Source organism: Scomber japonicus, chromosome 9, assembly GCF_027409825.1.
Source record: "Scomber japonicus isolate fScoJap1 chromosome 9, fScoJap1.pri, whole genome shotgun sequence".
Taxonomy (NCBI): domain Eukaryota; kingdom Metazoa; phylum Chordata; class Actinopteri; order Scombriformes; family Scombridae; genus Scomber; species Scomber japonicus.
In genome coordinates, this window is record NC_070586.1 from 17946982 (window position 1) to 17961154 (window position 14173).

Below are 14173 nucleotides of genomic sequence, written 5' to 3' on the forward strand. Positions count from 1 at the left end.
CTTGCAAGCCCCATTGGGTCTATAAATAATTAGCTTGGATTCTTCTGCTCTAGGAAAGAATAATTATTGTCAAAATGAACTGAAATCACTAAGAAGTAAATTTGCACCAAGATTTAAACACATATACACATAAACAGAGTTTCATTGTGCATTTTGACAATAAAGATTCATTCATTCAGATTAACGGTTAATATAAGAGAAAACTGGCCTAATATGATATTGCTGATGTTTTTCACTTATTATAGCTTGACATATCCAAAATTGCAACATTTTGCTGTTCAGTGTTTTGAGTGCAGCACATGGCACCTTTAGTAGAAAAGCACCCAGATTTCATCACTAGTGCTGGCAGTGCCACAACTTTCCAAAATAATCTGTCTGCACAGAGATTTTGTTGAGCTGTAGATTGCACCTCAGCTGAAGTCAGTGAAGTGAACCATACACCCAGTGTGGGACTGGAGAGGCTTTTGAAAGCCAACAATGACACCAGTCCAGAGAAGCTAGAAGGAGATCAAGAAAGGAACATAGAAAAAAGATCAAATCAAGTCTCGTCTTTGTCAGCAAAAAGATGAAAACTATCAGATAATGAGTTGGTAAGAAGCAAGAGGAAATTGGGGGAAATATTTTGTTCAAGAAGCTGAGGAAACTTACTCAGCTTCAACAGGGCATTGCATGCTGTTTTTTAGTGTGGTACCACCTCCAGAAAACAACATACATGGATGCATGGCTGCATTCTTTGGCAGGAAACAGCGAAAACAGCAGATAAGGGACTGGAGAAATATAAAAGCAAATTCTTGGCAAAGATTTCTTCAAACCCCAAAGACAAAACAAGCCATGTCCCTTTTAACACTAAGATAATTTTCCTCGAAAATAATTAACTTTGACAAATAGTTCCACTGTGTCTTGTGTTTATGTATATAATAATTTTGTATGTTTCTGTGTTCAAGTCATGCATGTCTGCAGATGTGCATAAAGTCTGTCTCCCCCCCTGCTCTTAGTTGGTTATTTCAGTGAGCTCCAGTGCTGCAGCATACTACTCTTCCTATCCCTTCCACTAGTCTGCAGGAAGCAGAGGCAGGCCTGGTGTGCGGCCCTGTGACATCACTTCCTGTGCCTGTGAGGGAAGTGTATTTGCCGTGAGGCGTGGGGGCCGCCAGCAGAGCTGCCTGGGTTTCCCGTGACAGCTTGAAGACATACAGTTGTTGCCTATCCCGCTGTTAAATTCAATCCAGATCCTCTGGAATCCGGCTCTGTCCCTTGCCCCCTTTCCCTCTCTCTCCCTCACTAGCTCCTGCTTGCACTACCACTCTTGCTCTCTCTCTCTCTGTCTCTTCCACCCTCCCTTTCCCTCCCTCTGTGCTCCACTGCTGTGTCTTCTTTCAACGAGTGGAGCTGAAACACGTGGTTTCTTTGAGGCAGCTCTGTGTGCATTTGTATGTTTTGAGTGTGTGTTCTGCTGTTGCCTGTTGTGTGTGCACTTACAGCAGTAGCTGGGTGTTTTTGTGCTCGAAATGAGGACCAGATCTTTTCCAACCCTGTCAAATGCCACACCATGTATGTGTGCAGAGGTGTTCTGCTTTTGATCTGTCGCTGCTAACATTTCTGTCTGTGCTGGGCAGCCATTTGTTCCTTATGGCCTTGCTTGGGAGTCATATGGAAGCTGGTTGTCTGTCTGTGTGTGTGTGTGTGTGTGTGTGTGTGTGTGTGTGTGTGTGTGTGTGTGTGTGTGTGTGTGTGTGTGTGTGTGTGTGTGTGTGTGTGTGTGTGTGTGTGTGTGTGTGTGTGTGTGTGTGTGGTTTGAAAATAAGGCAATAGAAAGATAAAGCTGTGTGAGTGTGAAGACAGAGGGAGGTAGGATGGAGAGAAGGAGATGGAAAGTTTGAATGTTAAGGAGAGCCATGCTTATGCTATCAAGTGCTCTTTTCTTCTTGGTGCCGGGCTGGTCTACGGCGCCGGGCATTCCGGGTACCCGTAGGGGTCAGGAGAAGCAAGTGTGAGCAACATTTGTACAGATGTTGTGTTATTTTTATAGCTCTACTCCATTTGCTGGGTGGCATTTCCTTCAGTGTTAACAACCAGGTTAACTGCACACAGACGCGCTCAGGGACTCCAGCCAATTTTTTTATTGTTACGCTAACTCAAGCAATTTTTCTCTCCCCACCGACCCCCCAATCACAAAAAACCCTTACTCCCTTTCTCCATCTAGCTAACCCCATGAGTCCAGCTTCACCCCCAAACCTTCCCCTGCCTCTGTGAAGGAGGGATTTATGGCTCCTTCAAGGGAGAGTGGCAGAGCGGTGTGCAGTTAAAGGTTTTACCTCTCAGGAGGTAGCAATGCTAGGCTTCACTCCTCTGCCTCCACATGGGAGGGCGACAGTAACAGCACTGAGCGAGACAGTCGTTCCCGTCTACCTAACTACCGACCACAGTCGTCACAGAGCTTGAAAACCATCTGCAATCAGACAGAAACACCCAGCATGGGATTGCTCTTATTCATAGAGTGTGGGTGTCAAGGAGTTTTGCTAGAGGGTATACAGAAATGTTAAAATATTTAATGTAACACCCAGCTCTGGTTTCAAAGACTAAGGGTCTAAATATGCTTGAAATTAACTTGTTCCTACATTGTGTCATATATATATATATATATATATATATATATATATATATATATATATATATATATATATATATATAATCTGAAGGCAAAGTGTACCTTTTCCCTTTTCCCTTGGCCCTGCACACTCTGAGGTGGGGGCATGCTGGTTTCTAAATGGACAGTAGTTGCTTGAACGGCAGCGAGAATTGCGTTAACAAACCTTTGGCCCTTACAATTTGTCAAGGACACAACTTACTGGAAATTATGCTCTTCCCCATATTCTCCTCCACAGTGAACTTAATGTCACTGCCCAAATATAAGGGACCGCCCTGAAAACTTTGAATTGGTTCTGCAGAGGACAGTTTTTTAAACTCTGTTTCTACCCAGTTTTTACAACAAAACCTGGAAGATTGTCCTCAATATCTATCAATATCAGACTGACTTCTGAGTCTTAAGTTGCATCCCACTGCTGCCCCAATCTCTTTGAAAAAGCTGTACTACTTGCTTACCTCAGCACACCTGGTCCATTGCTGTTAGAAGTTTGCGTCCAATTGGTGGTTTCAGAAAGTTACAAAAATTGACCGATGCAGAAAGCCTTTTTTTCTGACATTGGACAAGTGTGGGGGTTTCAGATCCAACAAGCTCTTGATTTAAAGTGTACTGACCCCTTAAAAACCATAGTGACAGGTTTATTGTAATCCTGATAGTTTTGGTATCAATAAAGTTATGATATTTTGGGCATGACTAGTTATGCTTTTGTGGATTAATATGGGTAGGGTAATATGATATGATGGAAAAACACTGTGATGTAGATGTTGCATTCTTTTGTTTCTCTCTGAAATTTGGAAACTGACAGACATGTTCAGAAAATTATAATGCAATGTTGAAGCATTAATCATGGTAACCAAACTCCAGATGACATCCTGCCTCGTGTAACAAATGTCAATATATTGGTTCATTTCCCACTTTCAAATTAAGATGACTTAGTGGTAAACTCATCAGCAGCAGCTGCCTCTGGAAAGAAGAGTGCTGCACAGCTTCCTTCGCAAATGTATTCAGAATGGTCAGGACCTGAGGTTGGCCAGCCAATATCTACTGTATGTAAAGGGAGAAGCTGATTCAACATTTTCCATGTTTTAATGTGGCATGATAATTCTGGGAAGCGGTGATGAGAAGTACGGGAATTTTCAGAAAGGAGACCAGTGTTTGACTTGTTGATTTTTCTTTGGTTGGAAAGAGAGAGGGACTAATATTTGAATCTTATTTTGAAAGCTGCTCCGTTCTCGTGCACTCATGCATGTGTATAAATAAGCATTTCTGTGGTTAGCTCACCTGTAGAATGTTTTGGTTCAACGTGTCTTATTGCCACAATAACTTTTCGTGTCCAATGTATACTAAATGGCCTCAATATGATTTCCTATGCAAGCTCCACCTAATCTTTTGACCTCAATTGCACTTTTTCTAGTTATTAAAGGCGTAGTATGTAGAATTTAGTGGCATCTAGCGGACCAGACTTGCCAGAAATGGAGTGGGGCCTTCTCTACAGGGCCACCATATTGCACTTCCATGTTTCTACAGTAGCCCAGAACAGACAAACTAAATACTGGCCCTAGAGAATGCTTTTTGCATTTTGAATTTCACAGCCACAGTAGGTTCTCCTACATGAAAGAGGAGGGGGAGGGCCATTTAATTGGTTACAGTTTTCAACATCACAGCAAGATGTCAGTAAATCCTACACATTGGTCCTTTAATTGCTCCATTTTAAGACTTCACAACCTGGCTAAATTTTAAAGTGTGGAGGACCCAGTTTGCCCTTTTAAAGTTTACACAGTTTATAAAGTGTTTGTCTGAAAGGTTTTAAGGGATTATAAGAACAGAACATAATTGTGTGTGATAGGAACTATAGCGCCATTATTAATTCATCTCTTTTCTGGGTTTTGTAGCTGACTCGTCAGAGGCTTGTGGATGCAGATGGGATCATCAACCCTGGGGCTTTCTACATCTACCTAACCGCCTGGGTCAGCAATGATCCTGTGGCGTACGCTGCTTCACAGGCCAACATTCGCCCACACCCTCCAGAGTGGCTCCACGACCGTACCGATTCCATGCCCGAGACACGCCTCAGCAGTAAGTCAGCATGCCACAAGTTCACAAAATATGGTAGAAATCGGACATTTCAATAATAACATTGTTAGCTCCAATAAGTGAAGCACTACAGTCATTTGGAAATATTGAAGTCCTTACCTGGTGCATGGTGCAGTTGAATAAATTGCATTTACTAACCTCTCACTGAAATTTTTGTGGGGCTCATTGGTCTTGTGTGTGACCATTCTCAGGTTCCATAAGGCAGCTGCTACATGTGAGCAGTGTTTACCTCTTGTGGCTTGAGTTATTGCTCCTTGTCTGCCTCTTAGCTTTAAGTGAGGTAGTAGACTTTACTGTACCACTGTGGTGTGTGCACATTTGTGTATGTGTGAGCTCAGGTTGCAGGGCTGAGGACCAAGACATGGCTAACTGTGGTTCTTCTAATGTTGCCTGTGGTGAATGCTATAATCCTGGCTACCATGGGGCCCTAGGCATTACACACACATACGCACACACGCACACACACACACACACACACACACACACACACATGCACACATATGTGCACACACACACACACATTATTAAAACCCAGTGACCCCAAACACTACACACACCCTGTTCTCATTTCCCTGCCACACACACAGACTGTAACTCACATAAAAAGTACAGTCATGTTGTTGTTTGATTCCAGCCTGTGATTTGGTACAAGTCAGGAAGTGCTCCATGGGGGAGGAAAATGATTGGATAACAAGGAGAAACTGGGTTGGGTGGGTAGCACAATTGGATAACAAGCAGGAAGTCCTTTACAGGGGAGAATATGATTGGATAAGCAGCGTGAAGTGCTTGGCTATGCGGGAGCCCCCCGGAGCAGATCTGTGTTGGCTGAAAGCCAACTGGTGTCCTGATGGAAATTTATAGTTGAGATTATAATGGGCCAAACCATGTTAGCAAGTGCTCCTGTCTGACCCTGCAGGCACTATACACATATAATATACACATACACACAGGGGGAATATACACATTCACACCAACACCAGAGAGTCAAAAAATATATATTCTAAAGAAGATAGATAGATGCATCACATGAAATAATAAATTGGTCAAAGTGAAGCTGCAGAGTAAATCTTTCAATCTGCCATGTGCAGCAATGTGTTATTAATTACAGTACAAGCACAAATATAAATGAATAGACTGTTTCGTCAGTAACAAATATGACTTCATAGCAGAGTGACAGGCAGGTATGTGTGTTTATGCATCCATATTATGCTTTATGTGACACTGCTAAGTTTAGGGTGTGGTAATGGCGGTGATTCTGACATTGTAATTACTGCGAATCAACGTTAGCTCTGACACTCGGCTGTGTCTGGAACTGATAGGCCCTCATTAGCCAGGCTGGGCCACAGACTGGCTGGGTTTGAGTCAATGGAGCTCTGTTTCACACTGCTCCGCCCACACACACACACACACACACACACACACATACTCACACACACACACACACATACACACACTCGCACTCTCACCCACAGATGTAGCTGCTCTTGGAACAAGGTTGGATTAGTGAGGGAAAGCCTTGATATTGGTGGTTTGGCAGAGTAGTTCAAAATGATTTCTGCAGATAGGCTGATCGCAACCTAGTGCTAGTTAATTAGAACAGACAAATATCATGTGCAGATGTCATCATTGTCATTGATTTATCTGAGTACTTCCTTAATGTTCCTTGATGTTTTTCTGAATTGAAATTTGGCAATCACAGGCAAAGCTTTATTGCAACATCATCATCTATTGCTGTTAAATAAAATAAAATAATTTGGTGATTACGACTCAATAGAGATGAGATATCTATTGTTTTTACTTCCAATAAATTGACCACCCTCTCATTGTTTCTCCACTCAGTCCCGGCTGCTGAGCCTATCGAATACGCACAGTTCCCCTTCTACCTCAATGGGCTCCGGGAGACGCCACAGTTTGTGGAGGCCATCGAGAGTGTGCGGGCCATCTGCAGCAACTACAGCCGACAAGGCCTGCCCTCTTACCCCAACGGCTACCCTTTCCTCTTCTGGGAGCAGTATGTTAGTCTGCGCCACTGGCTCTTGCTGTCCATCAGTGTCGTGCTGGCCTGCACCTTTCTGGTGTGTGCCCTCTTCTTGCTCAACCCATGGACCGCTGGCATCATTGTGAGTGTTGAGAACATACATACATGGTTGATAATGGTCAAAGTAACAGATATATTCATAAACTGCAAAGCATGTTTTGTCAGATGATTGTTGAACAAGATACACATGTACCTTTTAACTGTTAATTACCTACTTTTGTTTTGCTGCTTTATTAACCCTAACCCAGGCAGAGACCCCAACTTTCAGTTATTAAAAATTCAGTTTTCATGCTTTTCTCCTTTTGTTTTTGTTTTGTTTGTTTTTGTTTTGTTTTTTCTGTGTGGTCAGGAAGGCATCTGAGAGAGGAGAGTCAGAAAGGAGAAGGGGCTGCTGTGTGTTATTGTAGCCCCAGTCACGACTGTTTATCTTGTGCTGTTTTGTTAGGGCCAGTCTGTTTAGTCTAGTCCAACACTCCCAGACATCAATGTTGAAATAAATGGGGAGAGGACACAAAGTTGCTCGGGCAACTTGCTCCCACTCTTAACCTATAAAAAGTTTGATTTTATTTCCATCCTCCAAACTCCTCTCCCCCTCTCCCTCCTCTCAGAAATTGAGTTTCCAAGGATACACGCAAACACGCACGCACACTCACACACAAACATACAGACGTATACTTGCACATATACAGCATGAATGTGTAAACATGCAGGTACATAATTCACACAGAAACACATAGACACAGCACTCTGGTTTTTCTCTCTGGTGGGTTGTATTTTATGGCAGGCAGTGACCAGGCCACCCAAGCCCTTAAAATGGGGAGGAGGGGACCTCATGTCCATCCTTCAGGCTTTACTAGTAAGATCAAAAGACAAATTATGGAGAGGCATCAAATTTAACCATTTGCCTTGTCTGGACCAGACCAGCCCTGTGTTGTCAAACTCACAAGACCTTTCAGACGCTGTCAGCGATTTACCCTGAAATCCATCTTAACCACATAGACAAACCTGTTTAAACTCTGTTTTGTAGATTATGTCTTAATCCATATGGCATAGATTTATGTTCAGAATTATTCTAACCTGTAACCCTCATGCGCTGATTTTGTTTGCTGATTGACATTTAGTTTTATCTGAGGGGGGAAAAAGACTACTTTAGAAATTCCAATTAAATTTTAACTTAACTTTGTGTTAGTTGTCAGTGAAGATTCATTGGGGTCCTAGCTGTGTGAAAGGCCAAAATTGAAAAGTGATGGCCAACTCTGAATGTTGCTTGAGTGATCTGGACTGAATGATTTCTCATAAAACACTTGTGATCAGATCACCCAAGATGCACTTAACTATACAGTGAGAACAGAACCAGAGACACACATAGACAGTCCTCATAAATCTTGTGGACATACATGCACATATTCAGTCCTCACTCACTTGTACTTATATGCACCCACACACACACACGGGGCTCCCTCCCCTGCCCACCTCAGCCCTCTTCATCAAAGGCTTTGGGCCCCATGTAACCTGACACCTGTCAGCTGATAATGGCATTTACTCCCAGCTTCTGTCCCACTCTACTCAGGAGCCTCCACACACACATATTTCTCCCACATGTACGATTACTACGTAACTCATGTGTAAGACAGTGAAAAAGCATATCATACTCAAGTGTGTTGCCACTATCTGGTCAAGTCAAACACACATTTAAACAGTAGATATTATGAATAATATTTCATTTATCATTCTATATGATATACAGAAAATTGTTTTTTTTTTCCATGGTTCCATATTTATGGTCATGTGACACAAAATACGTGCATGTCTTTTTCATCTCTGTCACATTATCCAGCCAGGGAAATGTGCAGTATAACATAGTCAGTGTGCAGATCAAGTTTATAATTTTTTTTCACCAGTTTCACTAGAAGATGTGATTACTATCCTTTGGACTCAAACATAAAATTACAAGGACTTACAATGCAAAAAAAACAATATTTGTAGAAATTGGTTCAAACAGATCTACTCTTTATATTGATCATTAAAATACTATAAACCAAAACTGTGAGAAAATTGACTTATGTTTGAAATGTTTGTATTAAAGATGCCTTTTTAATCTTGCACATTAACTACAGTATTTCTCTTCTGTTCTGTAGTTAATGGATTTTCTGTATGTACCAACAATACTTTTTATATTGATTTATTAACCAACTAACTCTGTCTTTAGGTGTTGGTGCTGTCTCTCATGACAGTAGAGCTGTTTGGCTTCATGGGGCTGATGGGAATAAAACTGAGTGCCGTCCCTGTGGTCATTCTCATTGCCTCTGTCGGCATTGGAGTGGAGTTCACCGTCCATGTGGCACTGGTAGGAATACACATACTGATGCAAAACAGATAAATAAGATAATCGCAGTTAGCGTAAGGCTCTCACTTTCTGATCTTAAGTTCTATAATATTAATTGTTGGCACAATTTTTCAGCCGCTAATGTTAATAATGACAAAATTTCAGTTTAGGTGGTTTTGGAATTAGGGAGCCCCTCAAGAATGAGACATACAGCGTGTGTTTGTGTGTGTTGTAGGCGTTCCTGACAGCCATAGGGGATCGTCACAAGCGGGCAGTGCTGGCATTGGAGCATATGTTTGCACCAGTGCTCGACGGAGCCTTTTCCACCTTGTTAGGGGTCCTAATGCTCGCAGGCTCTGAGTTCGACTTTATCGTCAGGTGAGTTCAGAATTGAACCTTATTAGAAAGTGCTTAGGTTCATACTACATACCACAAACAATTGCTTGTTCAAAGGTTATCATAAGGCGTCTATGTGGCGTCAGTAGACCGTTGAGACCATGCCTCAACATGTATGTCACACAAGAATCTACCTGAGACACCAATCATGCATGAAGGCCGCTCTTTTCCTCCATTGCCTCCCTCAATCTCTTTCTTGTCCTCCACCCGCTTGTCCCTTTCGTACTCCCTCTCTGTAATCCTCAGCCCTTTTCTAGCTACAAGTGACAAGCCCATTCTTTTTGTCTATATTCGGGGGGGGGGCTTCCTCCCCATGAAACTTCATAAACAAGGCCTTTATCTTTCTCCACCTTCCACTCCCCTTGTGTCTTTTCTTTCATCCTCTTCTTCTCCCCCTTAGTGTCTCTCATGCCTGACATTTTAGGAGAAACCAGGGGAAGGATGGAGAGTTGAAGGTCAGGAGAAGGAGGAGGAGGGCTGTGGAAGTAGACAGAGAAGCAGAAGGAAGTAAAGTGAAAGAGAGATCGAAAGAAAGCAGGAAAGTCCTCTGACTTTTGCAATCTCTTTCAGCTAGTTTAACTGCCCTCACTAGACATTTATAAGCAAGGGAAGAAGTAATGGGGTGGGGGGCAAGAGGGCAGTTGTGGAAAGACGAGAGAGGTGGAAATTAAAACCGACACACTGTGGGGGCTCTGCGTCTGTGGTTCCTTTTGTGTGTGTTCACTCTTGTAAGCATCAGTCAGAAAGGTAGCGACCAACTGCCGCACAAGGGAGGAGAATTAATGATTCTGCCCATTCTCAAGCATGGAGTATTATGAGAAGTTTCCAGTGAGCTCAGTGAATAATTCAAAGTCTCTTATGGTCTTATGTGGCCACATATGACCGCATTCTTAGTAGCTGCTAGATGAGGTAGCCATATAATTTGGTTGACCTTCTCCTTTAAGGAAGGGGAGGACTGAATTCCATGTGATCTGCAAACACACAAAATCTGTCATGCACATACACTGGTCACACATAGCCCCTGTAATATACACACTGACCTTGTAACCATGGGGGTCAATAATGGCATGCCTGCCAGTGAGGCCTATAGACCTTCTCTCCTCACCTCCAGTGGTGTGCTCTGGTTTCTGGCTCAGTCCCGGGCCTCCATTTAAAGGTTCTGCTGTTGTCTGAGCAAACAAAGCAGCGCCCCAAGACGGTGCAATAACAACAGGCCCAGCTCGTATTTTTCTGCTTGCACTGAAAGAAATGTTTCCCTGACTTTCCCTGTCAGCCCTGTGAATGTTTTCACTCTAAACAGCCAGACAGGGCACTCAGCCCGGTATGTGGCCTGGATGCATGCATGTGTACATTTGTGTTCGTATACGTGTGTGTATGAGTCTAACTGTGACATAGTATTTACCACTCCCGGTGTGTATGGAAATGTTAAAAGTAGTAATGACATTATTATTTCAGTTATAATAACAGAAACAGTTGTTATTTAGATAAAGATGAAGATAGATGACAGATGCATGGATGGGCGAGTCAAAGGTCAAATCATTTGTACATGCTTTCAGTGCCCATTTACTTCCACTATTTTCTAAAACATCAGTGAATTCAGATTTGGTATCATTATACTCTCAGCCGTGGATGTGGTTTGCAAGTTGCAATGAGATGATGCTGGAAACATTTCCAAGCTGTGAAATCTGACCTTACTAAATAATAACCTTTTTCCCACCATCCTTTTTTTAATAATCTTCTCAAATCCATTCATCATGGTTAGGAAGGAATTAAAGTTGTGAAAGCGAATTCACATGGCCTATTTTAGTGTTGAGCAGCAGCAGCAAGTTTACATACAAATACTTCCAAATTCACAGTGAGGACACCTGTGCTGAATAGACAAGGATTCACCTGCTGTATTGCACACAAGAGACTTATGAGATTTCCTAAATGAATAAAGCTTAATAGAAATATAGATATGAGCAATCACACATACAGATTAGTTATAAATGTGCATTTAGTCTGTCACCCATCTGTACAGAATTCTAACCAGCATCAACAACATCTGCACCTCCCACCCTTGCACCAAAGAGAGAGAGGGAGAGGATTTAAAGTGGAGATTGGGGGGTCTTACCTGATACATTGGAGATTTAATTAGACGGAGGGGATTGTGGAGTGGCCGAGAATTTCACAGGGGCTTAGCTGGAAAGAAGGGAGAGAAAAGCGAGGCAGAGAAGAGCGAGGACGAATTAAAAGAGAGGGAGAGAGGCCAGGGAGGGGTGGCGCTCTCAGGGTCCCCTTCTCTTCTTCCTAGACTAAATTGTTTAAATTCTATACCCTCACTTCATTTGTTTGCTTCTCCCTCTCTCTTTTTTAGAGCTGGAGAGGAGAGAGAGGCCCCTGTCCTCTAGTGTACACCCCCCACCCCCCACCCCACCACCACCACCAACGTTCACTCTCACCCGCCTCTCCTCCCCTCTTTTTACCCTCCCTTACCCCCCCCCCCCCCCTTCACATTCCTCTCTGCTTTGTTTTCTCCATGTTTGCTTATACACCACACACCCAAGAGAGAGTACCCTTGCCCCCCATAACACCCCTCCATCCCCCCTTATTTTTTTCTTTCCTCCCGTGCCTTTGAATTAACCAGCGCTGGCTAATTATGCTTCCCATTTATTTTTTCTCTCTGTGGCTTCTTTAAGATTAACCCTCTTTAGCAGGAATTAGAAACACATAAGGTACATTTCTGCTTTGCTTCTAAAAACCACAGTGCATGCCTGCCTCTCTGTGGGGGGTGTATATATGTGTGTGTGTGTGTGTGTGTGTGTGTGTGTGTGTGGGGAGTGGCCAGGTGTTTTTGTGGAAGTATTATTTTGGGCATGTGCAATGGTTGATCTTGCACATGTTTCCCCATGTCTAGATCTCTGTGGTTAGCACAGGTATTTTCTTTGCTTCTTCATCTGCCCTGTTTCTCTTCTTGTCTGTCTGTATTGATATTTGTCTCAATTTTCAACTAGACCTGTTTGCGTTATCTGATATTTTTAGTAAATATTTTGATGTTGTATCACAATGGAAGGGGAAAAAAACTTTTGCATGCAGTGTGTGTCACTCTTGCATAGTATGTTATCCCTGATTTTTGAGTTTATTGATGTCAAAATGTTTTTTTTCTGTGTATTGTGTGTTGCAGGTATTTCTTTGCAGTGTTGGCCATCCTAACAGTTCTTGGAGTACTGAATGGATTGGTCCTTCTTCCAGTATTACTGTCATACTTTGGGCCCTATCCAGAGGTAAGATCTCACATATACAAGAGAAATACAACTGCCAGAAAAAATGTTGCAATACGTCTTTCTTTAGCTGGCACAAGGCCTTCTTAAAAAAATGAGAGAAGTACACATCACTTTCTGCTGCCTCCTCACCTTCTCTTCTTACCTCTCAGGTGTCTCCAGTCGATGGTCGTAGCCGGTTACCCACCCCATCCCCAGAGGCCCCACCTCACGTGGTCCACTTCTCAGTCCGTCCTCACCACACCACCGCTGCCACCACCACCTCTGGTGCAGCTTCTGACTCGTCAGACTCTGAATACAGCTCTAACGCCACGGTGTCAGGTATCAGTCAGGAGCTGCAGAACTACAACCTGCCCTCACACAGAGGGCAAGCCAGAGCAGAGGAGCAGCAGTACCACCTCCAGACCAGCAGAGGCAGAGTAGTCAGGACAGAGGAGGAAAGAAGAGCAGGATCAGGGCATAGGCGCTCAGCCAGACAGCCTGGTCCTCCAGCCTACACTGTGTCCTCGGTAAGAAAATACCCTGCTTATGTTGGATGTATGATTCTCTAATTGCGGGTTTTATCTTATTCCTTGCATTATATAAATAAACCTTTTACTGTTTTGCTCTACAGTCGGTCCCCTCTCAGGGTTGTGATTCTGGGCCCCAGTCTGGGGCTACTCAGCGCAACAGCAGCAGGGACCCCAAGAGCCAGCTGCACCGGCAGGGCCCGCCCCCAGCCCGCCCGCGCATGGACGCTTTTGAAACTGCTACTGAGGCTGGGGGCCATTATGGCTCACATGGCCATAGAGAACACTCAGCAGGCCACAGATCCCGCTCTTCCCACAACCCACAGCCTAATCACCACCTCCCGCACCAACCCAACCCTACCCCTTATTGCCAGCCCATCACCACGGTAACAGCGTCAGCCTCAGTCACTGTTGCTGTACACCCAGCCCCCTTGTCCAATCAGAACCCCTCCGCGTCCTCTTACCCAGGATACACTGCAACAGACAGTTACTGCCCATCGGGGCAGGTGGAGCCAGAGCCTGCATTCCAGGACCCACATGTGCCACAGGACACCCACACAGGCACCAGAGGAATCAAGGTGGAGGCCATGGAGCTCCAGGATTTGGAGTTTGAGGCAGCTGAAAGCAACAGTGGCAGACAGGCTAGCTGAGGTGAGCTTTCAGTAAATCCATATGTCATCAATTAAGTTTGACATACTATAGTAATTTAAGAAAAATCTGAGCCATCAAGAAGTACTGACAATACAATATCCTCTTTGTTTCCAGTTGTGGAGAACAGAAGTGTAAAGGCCAAAGATGGACCCCTTTGTATTACTAAGCAGCTAACCCAGCCTGGCCCAGCCCAGCCCGACATAGCCCAGCCTGGCTCTTCAACGGCCCTAAGCAGCGAGACACTCTCCAGTGTTT

At 43.7% G+C, this 14173-nt stretch overlaps 1 protein-coding gene across 1 annotated transcript in view; it reads left to right on the forward strand.

Annotated features, from left to right (window-relative positions):
* The window catches only part of ptch1 (patched 1), a 50754-nt gene extending 36837 nt beyond the window's left edge, over positions 1-13917 (forward strand). Inside the window, exons 17-23 of the mRNA XM_053326104.1 lie at positions 4537-4720; positions 6578-6858; positions 8986-9123; positions 9338-9480; positions 12662-12761; positions 12911-13267; positions 13372-13917. Coding sequence (XP_053182079.1) covers positions 4537-4720; positions 6578-6858; positions 8986-9123; positions 9338-9480; positions 12662-12761; positions 12911-13267; positions 13372-13917 — 1749 coding nt within the window. The remainder of the gene's footprint in view (positions 1-4536; positions 4721-6577; positions 6859-8985; positions 9124-9337; positions 9481-12661; positions 12762-12910; positions 13268-13371) is intronic.
* The last annotated feature ends 256 nt before the right edge of the window (positions 13918-14173 follow it).